Below are 21,871 nucleotides of genomic sequence, written 5' to 3'. Positions count from 1 at the left end.
GGTTTGGACCAGGTTTGACACTGAGCCCCAGAATCGTATGGCCAAGTTCTGTCCTAAGTAGATGTAATTTCTCTGACTGAGCTCCTAGTGCGGAGCTGTTCCTGTCTGAAAGCCCATGATCTAGCCCATATATGAACCTAGAAACAGGCTTTCTAAACAAACCCAGCAATCAATTACCTAGAACATAGAACAGTACAGCACAGGAACAGGGCCTTCAGCCCACCATGTCTGTGCTGACCATGATGCCAAATTAAACTAATCCCATCTGCCTGCATATGGTCTGCATCCCTCCATTCCCTGCCTGTTCATGTACCTGCCAAAATGCCTCTTAACCATTCATCTGCTTCTACCACCTCCCCTGGCAGTGTGTTCCAGGCACCTACCATTCTCAGTGTAAAAACTCTTCCCTCGCAAATCTCCTTTAAAGTTTACTCCTCTCAGCTTAAATCTGTGCCCTCCTGTATTTGGGAAAATGACTCTGAATATCTACTCTATCTACGCCTCTCATAATTTTTTATACTTCTATCAGGTCTCCCCTCAGCCTCCAATGATCCAGAGAAAAGTCCAACCTCTTCCTATAGCTAGTACTCTCTAATCCAGGCAACATCCTGGCGAACCTCTCCCACACCATCTCCAAAGCTTCCACATCCTTCTTGTAATGCGGCGACTGGAACTGTACACAATACTCCAGATGTGGCCTAAACAAAGTTTTATACAGCTGCAAATTAGATTGTGTTTGATCAGCACCTCAGTGTGACTTGCTTCCTCTCTCTTGATACCTAACCAAAATATCATGCCTAAAACCTTCCCTTGGCTCAAAGCCTCTTGGGAGAAAGAATTCAGGGCCTCAAAATGTAACAGTACATTGCTGGCTTTTTCAGTGTTATATAAAGTATGCAAAAAAATCCCTGTTTCCTGAGGTACAACATAATGGTTTTCCAGTCCTTCTTGCGATACTTCAGAAATTTGTCTAGGCTCTTCAAATCGTGAACCTTACTTGCATTATGGAGCCATTTTCCACATTGGGAATAGATGTGACAATGTTTTTGATCGTGGTAAACTCCCTATGGGATTGCAGATTTGCCGGCACTGCAGGATTTCCTATGCTTCAGGCTGCAATAGCCCACATTCATGGTCCCGTCCAGAAGGCAGAGCTCATGGGTAACCAGCATGATGTTGTGCAGGGTGTCACAAATTTGACAGTTTTTTGAGGAGGTGACAAAGGTGATTGTTGAGGGTAGGGCAGTGGATGTTGTCTATGTGGACTTTGTAAAGCATTTGGCAAGGTTCCTCATGGTGGGCTAGTCCAGAAGATGAAGTCACATGGATCCATGGTGAGTTGATAAACTGGATCCAAAATTGGCTTGGTCATAGAAGACAGAGGGTAGCAGTAAAGGGGTGTTTACCTGACTGGAGGTCTGTGGGCAGTTGTGTTCCGCAAGGATCAGTGCTGGGTCCTCTCCGTGACTCCCTATTTCACTCCTCCCCCCCCCCCCCCCACTCATCCTGCTCCCACCCCGGGAGCTTTCCACTGTCCCCGCCATAGGTGCAACACCTGCCCCTACACCACCTCCATCCAGGGACCCAAAAAGTCCTTTCAGGTGAGACAGAGATTCACCTGCACCTCCCTTAGTATCATCTACTGCATTTGGTGCTCGAGGTGTGGCCTCCTCTACATTGGTGAGACCAAACGCAGATTAGGTGACCGTTTCGCAGAACACCTGCGTTCTGTCCGTAACCGCGATCTGCATCTCCCCGTTGCCGGTCACTTCAACTCCCCCTCCCCCACTATCACTGATATGTCAGTCCTCGGCCCCCTCCACTGCCAGGAGAATTCCAAGCACAAACTGGAGGAACAGCACCTCATTTTCCGTCTTGGAACCTTGCAGCCTAACGGCATGAGCATTGAATTCTCCCACTTTAAGTAATCTCCACCCCCCTCCCCCACAACCCCCCACCCAACCAATGCTTCTTCTCTTCTTCCCTTTCCTAGCCTATCTCCCTCTTCTCAGCTTTTTTTTTCCTTCTCTCCTTACCTTTGACCCATCGCCCGGTGGATCTGCTCTCCCCTCCTCCCCCGCACCTGCCCATCACTATCTCTTACCTGCATCTACCTATCACCACCCTGTGCCCACCCCACCTCCCCTCTTTTGTCTACCTATCACTTCTCTGCTTTTCCCTCCAATATATTGAGCTTCCCCTTTTCCTATCTTCAGTCCTGAAGAAGGGTCCCGACCGGAAATGTTGACCGTCTGCTTTTCTCCACGGATGCTGCCTGGCCTGCTGAGTTCCTCCAGCATCATCGTGGTTTTCATTTGGATTCCAGCCTCTTCTGTTTCTCTAGGACCCCTGTTGTTTGTAACATATATTAATGATTTGGGTGAAAATGTAGGTTATCTGATTAGTAAACTTGCAGATGATGCAAAAATTAGTGAAGCTGTGGATAGTAAGATAAAGTTGGTAAAGGATTCAGCAGGATATAGATCAGTTGGAAATTTGGGAAGATGATTTTTAATCTGGACATGTGTGAGGTGTTCACTTTGGGAGATCAAATGCAAGATGAAAGTATGCAGTAAAAGGCAGGACCCTTAGGACTGATGTACAGAGGGATCTTGGGGTGCAGGTCCATAGCTCCCTGAAAGTGACAACACAATTGGATAGGATGGTAAAGGAGGTGTACGGCATGCTTGCCTTTATCGGTTGGGATGTCGAGTATAAAAGTTGGGAAGTCATGTTGTAGCTGTATAAAACTTGGCCATGTTTGGAGTATTGTGTGCAGTTCTGGTCATCAAACAATAGGAAGGAAGTGGAGGCTTTGAAGAGGGTGCAAAAGAGATTCACCAGGACGTTGCCTGGATTGGAGAGTATTAGCTGTAAATTGAGAGGGGGAAAGTCTAAAGGAGATTTGTAAGACAGGTTTTTTACACAGTGGTGAAAACACATGCAATAGTCACGTTCAAAGAAGAAGAAGGGAAATGTGCAGAGATCTGAGGAAAGATTAGATTAAATTAGTTGATTGTCATTTACACCAGGGTGCAATGAAATGCCTTGTTCACATGAAGCTCACAGTAAGCAGTATACTAATAACAGTAATAAGAAATACAACAATAAATACAATGACACATGCAGAACAGCAGAATGGTGCAAAGATTGTAGTGCAATCTGAACTAGTGCAAAAGAAATACTGAAGTGACAATAACGGAATAACTGAGAGAGGTAGAGTGAAGAGTCTGAGATCGTGGCAGTACCACTGGGAAGGGGGTATGAAAGAGGGAATTGGTTCAGAAGTCTGATAGCAGCAAGGAAAAGCTGCTCTTAACTCTGGACGTCCAGGCTCGTGGGGCTGATTGGGCAGTTTTTTTTCAAAGAACTATCGCAGGCTCTTCTGGGCCGCCTCATTTTCTGATCTCTGTGTTAAAATCTAAATGCACCTGTGGCAGATTTGTGGAGCCGGTGGCTTCATTTGGTTTTCTTTCTGAGCTAGCACATCCTGTCCATGCACTCTGTCCCACTTCTACGTAATACCTTTACACTCCACATGCGATATCAATCAAGATTATTAAATTGGAACTACAGCTCACGATATTGAGCTGACACTGGGAAAATTCAACCTAAGAAGTTAGATATTGCATTATGCAATGGTTTTCATGAATCAAGAAATTCTGGAGTGCTTTACTTTTGAAGTGTAGTTGCTCTTGAGTTGTAAGAAGCACAACAACCAATTTGTGAAGAGCAAGTCCCACAAGCTGTTGCACGGTAATTACCAGGCAACATTTTGGTAATGTTGGTTTTGAGCTAAGTAATGCGAGAACTGGGCTTCTTTTTTTCACACCGTTATGAGATCTTTTACAACTACCTGATAGGATAAACAAGGTCATAGAGTTTAATCTTTCATCCCAAAGATGGCACCATTGAAAGTGCAGTGGTTCCTCAACACAGGTTGGGAGGTCAGCCCAGATTTTTTCCTCAAGTCTCGAAAGTAATGCTTGGACCCAGTCACCTTCTGACTAAGAGGGTGCTACATCTTAGCATTGGTTGACATCTGGACAATATTAAATTGTCTGATTCCGGTGAGATGTGACTGTAAGCACACTTCTTCATGTCTTGAGAATCTTGGAACAACCAGCTTTCAATAGGTCAGTGGCTTAGTGAAAATATAGTGCGGAATTTCTTAATTCTAATAAGCATCTGGAATACAGAACTAAACAGGAACTGATTTGACCCCACGAATGTTATATAATGAAGCACTTCATTGTGCTGAACGAGTACAGCTTTGTTACATTATGTCTTCAGTGAATCCATATGTCAAATGCACTACATGACTAAAAATAAATGTCAGTTTTTGCTCTGTGAATCCCAGTGAGCATTCAATAGAGCAAAGAATATTTTTCCACAACCTAATACTGTCAACTGGAGACTAGCACATTTTCTATCTGTTTATCCACTAGCTTTGGACGTTCTGGCTAGTTTGTAATGCTGTAACTGTCCATTGTCTTCAGAGTCAGAGCATTCATTCATTCTCCTGTCTGTAGCTGTGAATGGCCAGTAATCCCATTGGTTTACAAAAACCCAAATCAAGAATGCCACAGTTATGAAACTGTGACTGAGCAAGCTACTTTGCAACTTAATTTGATACAATCCAATTTTTTCCATTATCAATGAAGGAAACTAAAGAAAATGTACCCAAGGCATCACTCTTCTATTTACCACTTGGCTTCACCAACTCAGACATCATTGGCTGAGATTAAAATATCCCGTGCGCAATACCTCACGGTCTATCCAAGGTACTGTGTAAATTTGGAACATATTTGTTTTTGAATTCTACTTTTTCTGGAACTAGATCTCAGTGACTTGTTGGCATTTTCTGTGGCTTCCTTAACCTGCGTTGTTACTTGAAATGATCAGTGATCTGCACCCTCTTTACCCTTCTGTCATATAGTCACCTATTTTCCATGGATTATATGGCCTTATTCCTCCTACCAAAACGCACTTCACCTTTATTGAAATTAATTTTCCATTCACACAGTAGTTCTGAATTCTCATATTTGATCAGAACACCAACTTGGTGCCATCACTAAATATTGATATTATTTTCCCAAGCAATTCAATTATGTAAACAACGAACAATGTTGATGGCCCCACCTGGTTCCACCTCCCTTCTCTCCATTTACTTCTGTATCCAGCTGTCTATCCATTCTGTTACTTGGCCCTGACTCCATGTTTCTGACCTATGGGAGAACCGTTGGAACTACAATACTGTCTTTATCTAAGAACATAAGGAAGAGGAGAAGGATTAGGACTTGGAGTCCATTGAACCTACCTTGACATTCAGTGAGATCAAGGCTATCCTGAACTTTATTTTCCTGCCTGATCGCCATAACCATTGATCCCTCATTATCCAAAAATCTACCCATTGCTGTCTTAAGATACACCTTGGCTCCTCATCTGATTCTGGATATATCTTGCTCTCAGTAATGTGAATCTATGCCCATTGAAAGTTGTCTTCCTGTCCACACAGCGTGCGCTACTGGAGCAGAAACAGAAAAAGAAACGGCAGGAGCCTCAGATGGTTCAATCCAACACTGAGGACAAGAAGCCGAAGAAGGTCAGGACAAAACGCACGGACGAACAGACCCCACTGGCTGAAGCAAAGACTATAAACCAGAGTAAGATGCTTTGGTCACTAGCTTGTAACGGGGATGAATTTGCAGACTTGTACAGCGTCTCCTGGTAAAGCCTCTTTCGAGTTCTCTGAGCAAGGTGTTTATTTCCCAGGACAAAAGAGTCAAGCTTCTATTCTTCTCACCCACCAGAGTCGAAAGGTGTTTGTATTGAAAGCCATGGCCAAGTCCCCTCTATAAATCACTTAAGAAAGAATGCAAATGATCACTAGAAATGGGCTTTGACAACTGAATGTCCACAATAAGTCCCCAACATCACTACCTTTCGTGAGGTCAAGAACTATTGCAAAATACACAGAAACCCTGTCATCAGTCAGGGGAAAGGCATTCATGGTCAGGTTTCCCTGTGTTGTCCCATATGGTTTCATAGGCTACCTTGATTCAATGATGTAGGAAAAACAGGGGAGGTTGTATGATGTTGCCAGCATCATGGAATTGTGACAATGGGATGCAACAACTAGAATGACCATTTCCATTGTTTCTTAAGTGAATGCATGGTGACCTCCTCCAAGAAATGGAAACAGGAAACAATGGAAAACACAGGGTCCCTTTCCTCCTTTGGGTTCATCTCCTGTGGTCTTGGATGGGGAAAGGTCTTAGGTCCTCTCAGAGATAATGAGTCTATCCTATAGGTGGCCACCAAGAGAATCCTTCTGCTCTGTGCTTCGGCAAATTGGGATCATGTTTATTAAATTGCCCTCCAACCAGATTTCTAGCTAAATCTAACACAAATACTGGATTTACACTGACGAAGGAAACCAATGAGAGTTTGTGAGAATTTCTTGTCTGCACTGCCCAAAAGGTTGGTGGAAGCAGATTCAGTAGAAGATTCAAGAGGTAGCTGGATAAATACAGGCAATCCCCGGTTATGTAAAGATTCTGTTCCTGAAAACTGTCTGTAAGCCGAATTCTCCTCAAGTCGGAAATGTCCTATTTCTGCAGTAACCCATGTTGTATTACTCTACATACACTTGCTATAAATCTTTCACTTCATGAATATTCACCCTAATGCTACCCATAAATAAACTAGTGGAATATATATACTGTTTCTGGTCATTAATCATTGCCAAGAAATATTTTATTATCCTTATTACTATCTTGAAAAGGGCTTTAAAACTATATGAGAGAATTTGTGTAAAGTTGGATTTCCATAAGTCTGGACATCCGTAACCTGGGGAGCCTCTATACTCGGGAAGGATTTTCAAAGCCATGGGGAAAGAATAGGGAAATGGAAAACTATCTCAATGAACTGGCATGAGAGGAGAATAGCCTCCTTCTAAGCTTGAAACCCGTGGACAATATGTGCAGGAATGAGGAGCATTCGAGAGCGAGCTGAGGAGAAGAAATGATTGTGAATGTTGTCATTCTCCACGAGAACAGTGGGAATTCTTGCTCCCTCCATCCACCCATCTTTTACTTGGTTTCATGAACTGATTTACTCCTTACATTTTATGTTGAAAATGAGTGAAACAGATAACATGGAGTAATAATCACCCAGCAAGAGAAAAAAGACTAAAAGCATCTCAAATAAATCTTTTAAAAGTTGGAAGTTTGAGATTACAATTCAAGTAAACAAAAATCTGTGAAAATTTGACTGATGAATCAGTGCTGGTGGAAATAGCAAGCACGTTTCTTATTGTTCTAATACGTCAGGAATGATAATTGAAAGAGAAATGAGAATTTCAGTGAAAATTGGGAGAAAACAGAAGTAGGGAGAAAGTACATAAACTGCACTGGTGGAAAGTAGAAACAGAAAGTGCTGGAAATACTCAGCAGGTCAGGCAGCATCTGTGGAAAGAGGAACAGAGTTATCATTTCTCTAGGATCTTTCACCTGAACTGTTAACATTTTTTCACTTTCTGCAGAATCTGCCTGATCTGCTGTCAATTTCAGGCATTCTCTGATTTTATTTCAGATTTGCTGTATCTGCAGTCATTTTGATTTTCATTAATAATTTGACTGATCAGCATACGATTTGACAGAGATCACATTGCCTCTTTAGCAGCACTTGTTCTGAATTTAGTTAAAAGTTAGCATTCAATGGAAGTAATTTATGCAATTTCTATTTGTGTATAGAGCTTACAGAGGACATCAGTGTGATCATCTCCTAATGAAGCATTCAGTCTCTTCTGAGTACATCTTATGTAGTCCTTTATTATAGCATACATTCTTTATCAAACTGTTTTAAGTACTATATTTCCTAAAACAGATTATAAGTCCATTCTGCCCACTGAGTCTATGTCAGTTCACAGAACAATGGGATTTTTGGCATAGACTCAATTTTAATTTTTCCCTGAATTTTCTCCACATTCCCATCAATTCCCCCTCAGATTCTGGCACTCACCCACACATTAGGGGCAATTTATACTGGGCAGTTAACCTAGCAATTCGTATGCCTTTGGGTTGTAGGAGGAAACAGGAGTTACCAGGTGAAACACATGCAGTTACAGGGAGAATGTGCAAACTCCACACAGACAGTATCAGAGGTCAGGATTGAACCCGGGCCTCTGGGGTTGTGAGGCAGCAGCTCTACCTGCTGCGCCACTGTGCCCCCCATTGTTCCTCATGGTGTGTGAACTGGGTGTCTTTATTTTCCACCCGTACCAGCAGCTGAACAGATCTTCAGTCGATCTCTACCACCTCTGGTTTAGACCTAGTGCCACCTTGCCGAAAAGTGCCTTTTCTGTTGCTCTGGAAGTCTCTCACCCTTGGCGTTGCTTGCTTCCCCCTTTCCTGATGTGCGTACACACCACATACAAAAAGAAGTTGCAGATAAGAAGCCAAGAAAGAAGAAACCAAGGGCGGAGGCGGAGGATCCTGAGCCAGAGAAAGATCCCTATGCCAAGTTCATCAAGGACCCCAAGAAGAAGAAGGAGAACCCAGCATCCTATTTCACTGTTGGAAAAGCATGCAAAAAGCAGCAGCAAGGTATGTGGGACCCACCCAATTCTGGAGCCCAGTAGTGCATGTTCTTCTATACAAATTAATATGGAAACATAATATGCACTATATCTGTGCCCCAAAATGGCGAGCTCTGAGACAAAAAGAAAGCATTCAGTCATGTAGTACCTTTCATGATCTCAGAACCTCTCAGGTTATTGTTAATGAAGTGCCTTTGTGGTATTGGAACTCAGTCTGCACATAGTAACCTCCCACTTGCTGCAATATAATAACAGGCAGCTCATCGGTGTTTGTGATGATGGATAGGGGATAAATATCGGTTAAAACAGAGAGAAGAATTGCCTTGTTCTTCTTGAAATGGTGCTGTGGCATTCTATATGTCTTCCTGAGATCAGTTGAGCATCATGCCCAAAGACGTCTCCCAAAGGCCAGCGATCCCTCAGTATTTTGCCGGAGTGTCACATTGAACTTGTGCTTGCCTTTCTGGGGCTGGGCTAAGCCACCAATGAGTGACATGCCTGAGAAGCAAGGAGCCCAGTGTAGAAGTACTGGAGGGCAGGGCCAGAAATCTGTTGATCCTCACCCTTCCACGTTGGCCTGATCGTGATGTTGAGACCATTCCTCTTGAAAGTAGAGGTTGCAGATTGACTGATATTGAGTGTGATTGTTTGATTCTGGGAGTTATTCTTAGAAAAACAAATACTCTCAACACATCTACCAGTGTTAGTGGGAGGTGAAGCTTGCCTTCTGGCATTAGATTTGGACCCCATTGCATTTTCCTAAGTTCAATGATGTGTTAGCATAATTAATTAAAATGTTATGAACTGCAATAAGGACAGGCTACTAACTGCAGTTACACCATGTAAGGGAACCAATCAGACAACCTTCTGAAGTTTTGCCCCAACAGCCCTGGTTGTGCACTTGCTGTCACTCCATAGAGACCTATTAGCCTCCACTCACTCATCACCCTGAGGGAGTTCCTGCCTCTGTCCTCAATCTCCGGCCATTGTTTATCTTCTGAGGAGTAGATGGAAGTTTGTCCCTCCACAAAACCATCAAGAGGTTCGCAGTTGTAGCACAACCAGATCTCTGCTGTTTTCTTCAGGTGGGACAAGAAACTGGAGGAACCCTGAGGAATTTAGGAATTATATTCACATATACCTTGATTGAATTGCCCTTCAATACACCTCACACGTTAGCATCTGAACCCAGTGCATTTCCATCAGCAGGTTAACTCCACTGCATTTTACAAACATCAGGATACCGCACACACACGATGCTCCCATAGCCCACCTATGGGCAGTAGGGTTTAAACTTTGCTTTTGCAGACTGGGCTTAATAGGAATGGATTGAAAAGCCACAGTGCAATGCTTTGGTGTGCCTTGTGTAGGATGGGCCAACCCAATAACCACGCCAACTGAAATAAACAAAAGAGTTCATTGCAACGGCAATATCATGAATTTAACTCAGCATCATCTCACTTCTAAACCCTGACTCATTTCTTACCACAAAAATACTGCAGGGATGTCAGCCTATTTTGAAAGCAGCAACAGCATGACAAGCAAAGAGCATCTCCCCACTCCAGCTCAGGTTGTAATCTATGTTTACTGCTTGTCCCACATGCATGTGAGGGCAAGAACTCATCCCACAGGTTAGTGGCTGAAGGCGAACTTCACCTTCCATCCTGGCCCAGGTACTAGTGTCACTGACCTGGACATTAGTTCCCTCTTCAGGGCAGTAAGATCCATATTTCATACATTCTTCCATATGACATAGAAAGAGGCCATTGGGCCCATTGAGACTATGCCAGATTATGGAATAATCCCATTCTTCCATCGATTCTCTCTCTAACCTGTCCTTCCCACATTCCCATCAACAGCCCACCCTGCCAGGTACAAGTTACAGTGTTGCATGTCTCTTTGACTTGATGTAAGTGAAGCCATTTATTGGTTTATCTTTCTCTAGGAGGAATGTAATTTATATATGCAAGCATTTTATGGAGCAAGTATTCACTACTATGATCAGATGAACACGCTTATGTTCAGTCAGAAAAGATCCTCTCCGGATGATAAGAACACAGGCTTCACTTTAAATGACTGATGTCACTGAACCTGTGTGAATGTTCAGCAAAAGAAGCTGTTACACCTGAGAGTAAATATACTGTTGAGTTCCACCACACCTCCCTCTGGCAGCTGCTCATGGGGCCATTGTTCATTCTGTCAGGAGATGGATGGACTGAGCTGCTTCCAGTACCCGACCATCACATGTGTCCCAGCAGCTGCTTGGACACCAACGAACTGCATTGCTCAGAAAATGCTGACGCTGCTTATTTGTGCAAAGAATGCCTTTATTTATTTTCTTTCATTGAATGAAACTTCATCACAGAAGAGTCTGGGGTGGAGGATGAGGATGACGAGAACAAAGAGGAGGAAGAGGCATTAGAGGTGTCCACAAATCGTGCTAAAAAGAAAGTACCAAGGGAGAAAAAAGCTAAACAGAAAGGTCAGGCATTCAACTGCTGTCATGTTTAAAGAAGTGTGTGTGTGTGTGTGTGTGTGTGTGTGTGCGTCTGTGTGTGTGTGTATGTGTGTGTGTCTGTGTGTGTGCGTGTGTCTGTGTGTGTGTGCGTGTGTGTGTCTGTGTGTATGTATGTGTGTGTGTCTGTGTGTATGTGTGTGTGCGTGTGTATGTGTGTGTATGTGTGTATGTGTGTGTATATGTGTGTGTGTATGTGTGTGTGTGTCTGTGTGTGTCTGTGTGTGTGTCTGTGTGTGTCTGTGTGTGTGTATGTGTGTATGTGTGTGTGTGCGTGTGCATGTGCGTGTGTATGTGTGTGTGTATGTGTGTGTGTGTGTCTGTGTGTGTGTATGTGTGTATGTGTGTGTGTGTCTGTGTGTGTGTGTGTTTGTGTGTGTGTGTATGTGTGTGTGTCTTTGTGTGTGTGTCTGTGTGCGTGTCTGTGTCTGTGTGTCTGTGTGTGTGTGTGTGTCTGTGTATGTCTGTCTGTGTGTTTACTGGTTTATTATTGTCGCATGTACGGAGGTACAGTGAAAAACTTGTCTTGCATACTGATCGTACAGGTCAATTCATTACAACATGGTAAAACAATAACAGAGTGCAGAGTAAAGTGTCACAGCTACAGAGAAAGTGCAGTGCAGGTAGACAATAAGGTGCAAGGCCATAACGAGGTAGATTGTGAGGTCAACAGTCCATCTTATCATACTAGGGTACTGTTCAATAGTCTTATAACAGCGAGATAGAAGCTGTCAAGCCTGGTGGTACGTGCTTTCAGGCTTTTGTATCTTCTGTCCAATGGGAGGGGGGAAAAGAGAGAATGTCCCGGGTGGGTGGGGTCTTTAATTATGTTGGCTGCTTTACTGAGGCAGTGAGAAGTGTAGAGAGAGTCCATGGAGGGGAGGCTGGTTTCCGTGATGTGCTGGGCTGTGTCCACAACTCTCTGCAGTTTCTTGTGGTTACCGGCAGAGCAGTTGCTATACCAAGCCATGATGCATCCAGATAGGATGCTTTCTATGGTGCATCAATAACAATTGGTGAGGATCGATGGGGACATGCATATTTCTTTAGCCTCCTGAGGAAGTGTCTGTGTGTGTATCTGTGTGTCAGTGTGTGTGTGTGTCTATCTGTGTGTGTGTCTATGTGTATGTGGGTGTGTGTATGTGGGTATGTGTGTCTGTGTGTGCGTTGTGCGTACGTACATGTGTGTGTGCGCGCGTATGTGTCTGTCTGTCTGTGTCTGTCTGCAAATCATCATGTTTGACTTGCATGGGAGTACATGTGTAAGTGCATGAGTGTGTGTTAATGGTTGGGTATATGTGCAGTGGTGGGAGTGCATATGTCTTTATGTGATATGCTTGTGTATGAACGTAGGGTCAATCTAATAGTGGTGAACATGGAGGGCATAAATATGGGAATGTGTCCCCAAGTGCTGTTTGTGGGAATTCATGGTGAGCGTGTAAGAATGAATGTGCATGATGTACTGTACAGTATATCTATAGACTGTAAGCATTGATAATTTTGCTGCAGGGATCTGCTGTTTCCATCCCGATATCTCACTGATCTACAGTATATTCTGGTTGATAGCCCAGCTTTCATTTACTCAGAGGAGTGGTAGGGGTCTATCAACCGTAACTGATTGACTTCATTGGCTTCAGTGTGGACTTCTCAAGAAGGGGAATCATGTCAGATAAGGTGAAAACTTTGCAGATGGAATGTGTGTCCTCTGCCATGAAAGAAATGCAAACCAGAAATAAAATCTACCCCAAATAAAACCAACAGCTTTGTGAAAATGTGTTTGGGATTTACCCGGTGGATTCATAGGTGTGAGCTTGAGTTAAGCTCAGTGTGACTGTATACGTTATTTGGAGTATGTGTAGACCCGAGTGTACTGTTATTTTCCTAATAACTTTAATATCAGTTCCTCCCTGCCCTGTAGTAAAGTCCATGGCTACTGAATTGCACAGAGTGGAACCTTTTGGGCGCAATTGTTATAGTTGGTGAATCTGGTGGTCATCACTTGCAAGGCTGTGTCCTATGAGACGTGCGGTGGGGCAACGCTGACTGCACTCTGAAACCATGATAAAGAGGGGGATGCATGAATCTCGTGAGCACTCTGCACAGGGTCAAACAGGCACACATTAATTACACATCCTGATTGATATCTATCCAATTCACCACTCTATATGTTCAACATTTGTGATATTATCATCTTTAAAGCGTAAACATATGAAAGAAAAGAAGAAAACAAACTAAAAAATTAAAAATGTAATGTCAAAGTATGCAAATCTAACAGCCAAACTTTTCATGCCTCCTCAGCGACACTGTTTGGGAACTTTAGTCTTCAATGGAATAAACTTACTGATGTTATTGTATAGAGGCACTGATGAGGGAAGGATTTCTAGGTAAATTTATTTTAATGGAGAATTTAACCTGTATCACACAGCAGCATTTCAAATCACTGTACAAATTCTAGATTCAGCATTAAGGTTCACATATATTCTTGCATGCACGCACATACAGATAGATTGACACAGAGACATGGAAAAATTTACATGCACAGACAAATAGACAAATATGCTCACACAACAGACACACACCATGCACACAGACACACACCAAATATCCATGGTAGATTCTGTTTACACTACACTGATCTTGACAAAGAAGGGCAGCTTATATTGACTAAGGCTACCTATACCAGACCTTCCTAATTTGGGTGCCTACAACAGACCCTAAACAACTGACGTCAGGTTTTAAACAGGAGCTTTGGTTGCTTTAAGGAAGCTTCTTGCTTCAGATTTTGCTTGCTTTTAAATCTTTGCTTTTTTCTACACCTTAGCTTGTACTTACCCTGATAAAGCCAACAAAAGCAGTTCTAACGATCTGTAATTTAGACAATAATTTGCAGATCTGACACTATCTTTAATCTGCATTCTTCATTATGAAAGGATTGAGAAAGAAAAATGAAAAACACGATGATGCTGGAGGAACTCAGCAGGCCAGGCAGCATCCGTGGAGAAAAGCTGATGGTCAAAGTTTCGGGTCAGGATCATTGACTGCCTGCTTTTCTCCACGGATGCTGCCTGGCCTGCTGAGTTCCTCCAGCATCATTGTGTTTTTCATCTAGATTCTAGCATCTGTGGCCCTTTGTTTCTCTTGAGAAAGAAAAATCTTTTTTCTATCTCAGATTCCTGAGGCCAAAATCTATGACTTCATTGTGGTATAGTGGGAGCGCTGCATTGTCAGAAGTCCAAAGTTTTGACATTAAACCAAGGGTCTCTCAGGTTGACTAAAAAAGGGTTCCATGACACTACTTTAAAGAAGAACAGGAGAAGGGGAGTTTTACCAGTGTCCTGAACATCCTCCAGCCACTACGGCAACTAAAACAGGTTACCTGATGATTAGATTGTAGCTGATAACTAGCTTTGCCAGATTTCCTACACTTCAAAAGTTCTGGTAAAGTGTTTTTGGGCATCCTAATGAAATGAAAGCACTACCAAAGTGTAAGTGTTTCAAGAAAGAAATTTTTCTACATTTGTCTATTATTTCCCTCTCCCTTTTCTATCTATGTGACAGTTTTTGTTATTTAGAAGGATGTAGAGCTGATAATTTGCAAGTGTTTGAAATGATGCTACATTACCTCTCTCAGAGCAACTTCCCTGAGTCTCCTGCAAATATCTGTTCTCTTCCTTGCTGTCCTATTTGAAACAATGAGAGGTGATGCCATTGAAACATATGAATCTCTAAGGGCCTTGACAGGGTAGATGTGGAATTGCGGTTTTCCCTGTCTGAGGACTTGAAGCAGGCATTTTTGTCTCAAAATAAGGGGTCAGTCATCGGGACAGGGGCTGGAAAAAAACTTTCTTCACCCAGAGGATAGTGGATCTTTGGAAATCTCTACCCAAGAGGACTGTGGATGCTCAGTCTTTGAGTATATTCAAGACTCAAATTAATATTTTGATAGTGAGGGAATCAAAGGATATGGGGTTAGTGGAGGAAGTGGCATTGGGTAAAATGTCAGCCACGACTTTATTGAATAAGAGTACAAGGTTAAATAGCCTACACCTGCTTCTATTTATTATGTTCTGATGTTCCCATTTCTCTGTCTCACTGGCTTTTCTTCTTCACACTTTCACTGAATACATCCCTCACCGGCTTCCATTCAGAGCTAGACAAGGATGAGCCTGAGTCCAAGACCAGAGGGAAATCCAGCAAAACTCAAAGGAAGGATCCAACCTTAACGTTTCAGGCTGGCGGGGAGAAAAAAGCCAAAAGCGTAAAGAAAGGTCAGCCTCATCCCCCCATCAATCATTCTCCCATTTCATATTAAACCATCTTTATTCTGCTGTCCGGTATTCCCAAGGCAGCAATTGGTGCGACACTCACTATGGGGCTGGGGGAAGGGAGTGGTGTTGGACTTAGGGAGAGAGGGGAGAGGGTTTGTAGATGAGCAAGGGTTATGATAAAATTAATAATGAGAGATTGTTTTTATTGGCAACAGAGTTAGGAACTATAAGGCTCAGATTTCAGATAATTGGCAATAGAAGCCTTGAACTAAATTTAGTCAAAAGTCAACTAGTTGACCCAACAGTAAAGGAAACTGGTATGTTCTTTCCCTAATGCCATCTTCTCTAAATACTGGGTGTATATCAGGGCTACTAACTCTCCCCTGGAGTAAGTGTCCAGGAGATCAGAATGAACGTAAGCTGATTGTATGTCATAGGATCATTTTAGCTCTGGCTGGTCATTATGTTGTCAATGGATTTTAATGGAAATAAAAATTAGGAGAGATGGCTAACAGGTAGCTGAATCAATGTTGCCCAAAATTCCCTGATGTATTTGAATATTCTTTAGGCCCTGAGTTATTTACATCCTTCTATCTTGTGATTCACTCTGTTAACCTTTCCTTCTTTTCTTCTGTTTCTTCTGCCGTTCCATTGCCCAGAGTCACAGTCAGAACAGGATGACAGTGAGGATTCAGAACCCAATCCAAAAGCTTCAAAGGTGAAAAAGAAGAAGAAGAACACAGCCAACATGTTCCAGGCTGGAGGCGCAGCTAACAGGGAGAAAAAGAACAAGAAGAAAGGTTATATCTGCTTCAGTCACTGTAGCCCCTTGCTTCCTAACGTTTCACCAGCCTCCCACCAGGATCGTTCTCCCCTCCCTCAGCACCGCCCTCTGCTGCCTCCCACAATAGATCAGGTTGTCCCAGTACTAGATGCGATCCATACTCATGGCCTGGACAAATTCCAAGGAATAATGGTCCATTTTGTGTGTCACGCATTGAAATCAAGACATAATGGGATATCATCATAGCTTCGAGAGGTGGGGAGGCTGGCAGTATCTAGGGTGTCATTTTGGCTGTTTCAGTAGGTGGTAGCGATGTTAATGAGTGTGTCAGGGAAAGAGAAGAAGCAGGTAGGGTGTGGATGTGGGGAGTGTGTAAAGGGTAGTCAAGGAAGTGGATGTGTGGAAATTTATAAAACAAGCAAAATCAAGTTTGTTAAAAAGTAAAATCACACATGATTTACTATGGCAGCCAACTCAATAATGCTCATTTTAAACCACTACCTCATTAGCTCCCAGGTATGGAACCTTGTTGTAACCTGGGGACTGCCTGTGTACGAACCTACAGCTATTGATCCTATCCTAACTCATTCCAGGTCAGGCAATGTTACAAATATAAAGTCCCCACTCCTGTATATTAATCCCTTCATGGCCTTGAACCTCTCTATCTCTGCATGACTCCTACAGCATGACCACGTGCCCAGTCTCTTCACTGCATTCCTCTGAGTCCAGACTCATTTGTACACTGCTGCTCACTGCTACCGAGATCCCATGTTCTGGAATTCTGTCCACTAATCTTCAATCTCCGTAGTGCAAATCCTGCTAATTTGGGTCAATGTCCAAATATTTTCAGATTAACAACTGCAGCAGCACTACAGGGCTTCATTCATTGAAGGCACAACTAATATAGTGGTTGTTATGGGACATAACGTAACCAGTTGTCCTGTGGAGAACTTGCCGTTTAACTGAAGCAGATAGGGTGACTCGTTCCTGTCCCCTGTGCCTGCACGTTGCAGTGCCGATGTCAGGAACAAGCTGGAGATCAGATGCTGGTGCAACTGACCTACCCCTTCACCTCTGGACTCAGCACTGATTCCAGGGGCTGAGCAAGAACGTCCTAAGCTGAGGGGCCAGGGGTGACCACCATGCACAGTACTACCCTGTTCACTGATCTTAATTAAGATGATCATTGCAACTAACAGGTTTATTTATTTTTCTTTGTTTTACTTTACCTTAATGCTTTTTAATTAATTTCTAGCACATACAGGTGTTTTTACATCAATGTATTTATTATTATTTTAATCCTGATGAACTGCTGTTAAATGTCTTTGATCATCAGAGACCTTTAAAAGCAGCTCAAAGACCTTTGACAGGAGTGAGCTGTCAAAAAAGCATCACGTCAGTGCGGGGTCAAGGGCTCAGAATCTGTCACCTGAGGGCCAGTTGGTGCCTGTGACCAGCATTGTGTTGAGGGACGGTTGTGACCAGCGATACCTCTGAATGTTCAGAGTGGCAGAAATGCATAACGCAAGTGCGGCTATCAGAATAGTGCTGGCAGCGAGTGCAGCTGGGGACCCGGGGAGAGCACAATCCAGCCCTATATATTTACCAACAATAAATGGAATAGGGATCTTAAAGTTAAAAATTTCCAAAACAATTGTTTAACTTTACAATGCTGTAAATCCTTTACCTCTGTTCTGAACCGAATTTGTGAATCTGCGCCTTACGACGGGAGGAAAACTAGATAAGATAAGATCTTTATTAGTCACATGTACATCTTTTGCGTAGTGATTTTTGGGGGGCAGGCTGCAAGTGTCGCCACGATGCCGGCGCCAACACAGCATGCCCATAACTTCCCAACCTGTATGTCTTTGGTTGTGGGAGGAAACCGGAGCATCCAGAGGAAACCCACGCAGACACGGGGAGAACGTACAAACTCCTTACAGACAGTGGCCGGATTTGAACCCGGGTCGCTGGCGCTGTAAAGCATTATGCTAACCACTATGCTACCGTGCCTGCCACAATTATTCACTACTCACAATTCTATTGACTTCAATACCGAGTTAAATGCCCATATTTACTAAGGAGTACCCTCAAGGTGCATTTCCACCATTCGTCACATAATGGTACAGGATGCCCAGTCTAAGAGATAAGGAAGAGTTGCTGGAGCGACTGACCATCTGGCAGGACAACACTAACAATGAGGGCACCCACAAGGATTTAACTGGAACATCATTCCCATAGTGACAGCAAGTGATGCATCGGAGGCACCCATTTGGACTCGCCCTGTCAGAGATATACCCTTATCCATCCTTCTTCTAGTTTCTCTCCTCACAACTTGTTTTCCCTTCTTCACAATTCTGACGAAGACTCCTGGGCCTAAAATTGGAGTTGCTGAGTGTTGCCATTCCTCCAAGGTCAGGTTATGAGGAGAGCTTACACAAATTAGGCTTCTGTTTCTTAGAATAAGGAAAGTTAATGGGGTGATTCGATTGCTTTGTCGGATTTTGTAAAGAATAGGTAAGGTAAGTAGAGACCTTACTGGTGTAAGAGTCCAAAACAAGGCTGAACATTGGAAGGAGTCTTATCAACAATAAAATTAAGAAATACTCCCATATGCAAAGCATAGCAGAAGCAGGGAACTCTCTTCCAATAAAATACCTGCTGGTTCCTCAGTTGTCAACCTTAAATCTGAGATAGTTGAATTTAAGGTATTGGGGCATATGGAGTAGGCCACAGAACAGCCATGACATCTTTGGATGGCAGAACAGGCTTGAGGGGCAGAGTGGCCTCCTCCTGTCCTCACACTCCCAGAATCCTGATAATTCCTGTGCACAACACAAGCACCTAGTTGAGTCGTTCTCCACTCGTGAATAACTGTACGTTTCTGACCCGACAGAATCCGAAGATGAGGAAAATGAAATCACACAAAGGAACAGCAACAGAAAGGGAAAGTATGCAAAGAAAAAGTCAAACACTGTAAGTTTATTTTTACTGCAATGTAGGCACTGTCAGTCACTTAATAATCTCATTAACTAACTTCCAAAACACTGGATGACAACAGGCCATCGATTGTATGTGTGGATGGGACCATTGCCAGAGTCATGGTCTGTGGCCAAACCATTTGGGAGATAGGAAGACAAGAATGTGTGCCAATGTAAAACTGGACTGCAATGGAAGGGAATGCCTGGAGGAAAGGTCTGGAGAAGGTAAAAGGATTAATGAAAGAAGTAGGCTGCTGTTGCATCAGACTATATCCATCAGTGTCATTGAGAAGCCGCTGACAAGGAGTTAGGCATTGAAAAAGGACTTGGATTGAGATGTAGTGCTAGAGGTTAGGGATTGTGCCATTAGCTTGATATTAGTGGCATTTACCGTGAAATAATTGCTTTTACCATTTATTTATATGACTTGAGAATCAACTCATTAATTGAGGTAAATCAATGAATGATTGTATAAATTGTACCTGCCGTGGGCAGTTTAGAGAGGGATCGTAAATCTTTTCCAGGCAGAAACAATTAGGCATGGGTAATTAAAATGGAGCAGGTAAATTATCCACACTATCCCTTTCCTATCACACTTTCAGAGTCCTCAATTTTTCAGCAATATAAAGAGCCCATATGGGCCCTTCACAGCTTAATGTGAATCAGGGTCCCATTTCATCAATGGGAGATCCTAAAACCACCATGAACCAATTAACGAGCAGTTTAAAATTTTGCCTTGTGAAACCTTAAGCAGTACGTTAAAATTGATTCAGTAAAGGCAGAGATAGGTAGTTTATAAGATTACAGGGGAATTAAAAGTTCCTGCTTTGGTTCCTTATATCTTCTGATTCACTCACTGATCGCTAAACTAAGGACAGAAGAAGTAGGGTGCATGACGGGGTGGATGTTGAGATGTTTCCACTAGTGAGTGGGTCTTGAAGAAGGGAGGCATGGTTTCTAGAGCTGCACAGTGGCACAGCTAACAGTATTGTTGCCTTACAGCACCAGTAACCCTGGTTCTCCCTGTGACTGTGTGGGTTTCCTCCAGGTGCTTTGGCTTCCTCCTGCATCCCAAAGATGTGTCGGTTGGTTGGTTAATTGGCCACTGCAACTCATCCCTAGTGCACGGATGAGTGGTAGAATCTGGAGGAGGTAATGGGAATGGGGAAGGATAAACTGGAATGAATGCAGGATTGGTGTAAATGGATACCTTAGACTTGGTGGGCAGAAAGGTCTGTTTCCGTGCTGCACAACCTCAGATAAGGAGCAGGGGTGGTAATTTAAAACTGAAGTGCATAGGACTTTCTTCTTGTGGAGAGTAGTGAACCTCTGGAATTCTCTACCCAAGAGAGTACCTCTGGAATTCTCTACCCAAGAGAGTCGCGGAGGTTAGATCTCTGGAGTTATTTAAACAGAAGGAAGACAAACTTTTGAAATATCGTGGCATTGAGAGCTACTTGGAACTGGCGCAGAGAAAGAGTTGGAGGTGTGAAGTAGATCAGCCATGATCTTATTGAATGGCAGGGCAGATGCGGGGGGGGGCAGTGGGGCGCGTGGGGAGAGGGGGAAGGAAGGGGGACCTACTCTTGCTCCTACTTTCTTGCATTATGTGTTCTCCTTGTGTAACGTTATCCAGAGGTGGCGTAGTGCTGGTGCCCACTGTCCAGCACAGAATGTGTCCTGACTAGTAATCACTAATCTTCGGTTTCCAGGACAGTGTCACGACCGCGGCAGAATCTCCCATTGTGGAAATCGATGACCTGGAGAAGTTTGTGCTGCAGCCTGCGCCTCAGGGCACCACCATCAAATGCAGAGTCACCAGGGACAAGAAAGGCATGGACCGGGGCCTATACCCCACCTACTACCTGCATCTGGACACCGACGAGAACAAAAAGGTAGTGACCGAAACTTGGAGCCAGAAATGGCTGGCCTTACTTAAGGTGCTGAAGAAGATAGATTGTAAAGTCTAGTTTATTGAGAAATGGTTTGGGCCTTTACCACAGATTTTACCTCATCAATCTCTCTGACTGACTTCTCACTATCCTTAGGGATTGTTACCGGTGCTTGCCCTCAGCTTTCCATAGCGTCAAATTTTCTTTGGCTGCTGAAGAAGTGGTTTTAAATCCCAATGGGTGATCTTTGGCAGAGAAAAGAGGAGGAACTGGGTTATTCTGTGAGCGGGGAAAGGCCAGTTTCAGTTTACAGACATGACCTGTAAATAAACATAACACTGGTTTCCAGTGCTGTAAAAAATACATTTAAAAGAATCCATTACACATGAAGAAGGCTGTAAAAAGAGGCCAAGGTTTCCACACAGACCGTTAGCAAGGAGCTCCTTGAAGAGCCTCAGCACAGAGCTCCACACTGAGCCTCAGCAAAGAGTTCCTTAAAGAGCCTCAGCACAGAGCTCCACACTGAGCCTCAGCAAGGAGCTCCACACAGAACCACAGCAGGTAACTCCACATCGACCCTCACCACAGAGCTCCACGCAGACCTTCAGCAGGTGACTCCACGCAGCACCTCACCACAGAGCTCCATGCCGAACCATGGTACAGAACTCCAATCAGGACCTCTGCAAGAAACATCGCACAGAACCTCAGCACAGATCTCTACACTGGACCTCAGACAGTATCTCCACAGAGTTTCGCCACAGATGTTCGCACAAAGATTCAGAACAGTGCTCCTCAGGGCAACACTTTGCAAAATGTCTTGGCACAAATC

General features: G+C 43.5%; 1 protein-coding gene across 1 annotated transcript in view; it reads left to right on the top strand.

Annotated features, from left to right (window-relative positions):
* Positions 1 to 1,313: 1,313 nt before the first annotated feature.
* LOC127581049 (tubby protein homolog) overlaps positions 1,314 to 21,871 on the top strand; it is a 37,298-nt gene continuing 16,740 nt past the window's right edge. Inside the window, exons 1-7 of the mRNA XM_052035108.1 lie at positions 1,314 to 1,334; positions 5,519 to 5,730; positions 8,380 to 8,609; positions 10,968 to 11,084; positions 16,045 to 16,185; positions 19,066 to 19,145; positions 20,863 to 21,045. Of these exons, the coding sequence (XP_051891068.1) occupies positions 1,314 to 1,334; positions 5,519 to 5,730; positions 8,380 to 8,609; positions 10,968 to 11,084; positions 16,045 to 16,185; positions 19,066 to 19,145; positions 20,863 to 21,045 (984 nt within the window). The remainder of the gene's footprint in view (positions 1,335 to 5,518; positions 5,731 to 8,379; positions 8,610 to 10,967; positions 11,085 to 16,044; positions 16,186 to 19,065; positions 19,146 to 20,862; positions 21,046 to 21,871) is intronic.

The sequence above is a fragment of the Pristis pectinata genome, chromosome 20, assembly GCF_009764475.1.
Source record: "Pristis pectinata isolate sPriPec2 chromosome 20, sPriPec2.1.pri, whole genome shotgun sequence".
NCBI lineage: Eukaryota > Metazoa > Chordata > Chondrichthyes > Rhinopristiformes > Pristidae > Pristis > Pristis pectinata.
This window is presented reverse-complemented; position numbering and strand designations above follow the sequence as displayed.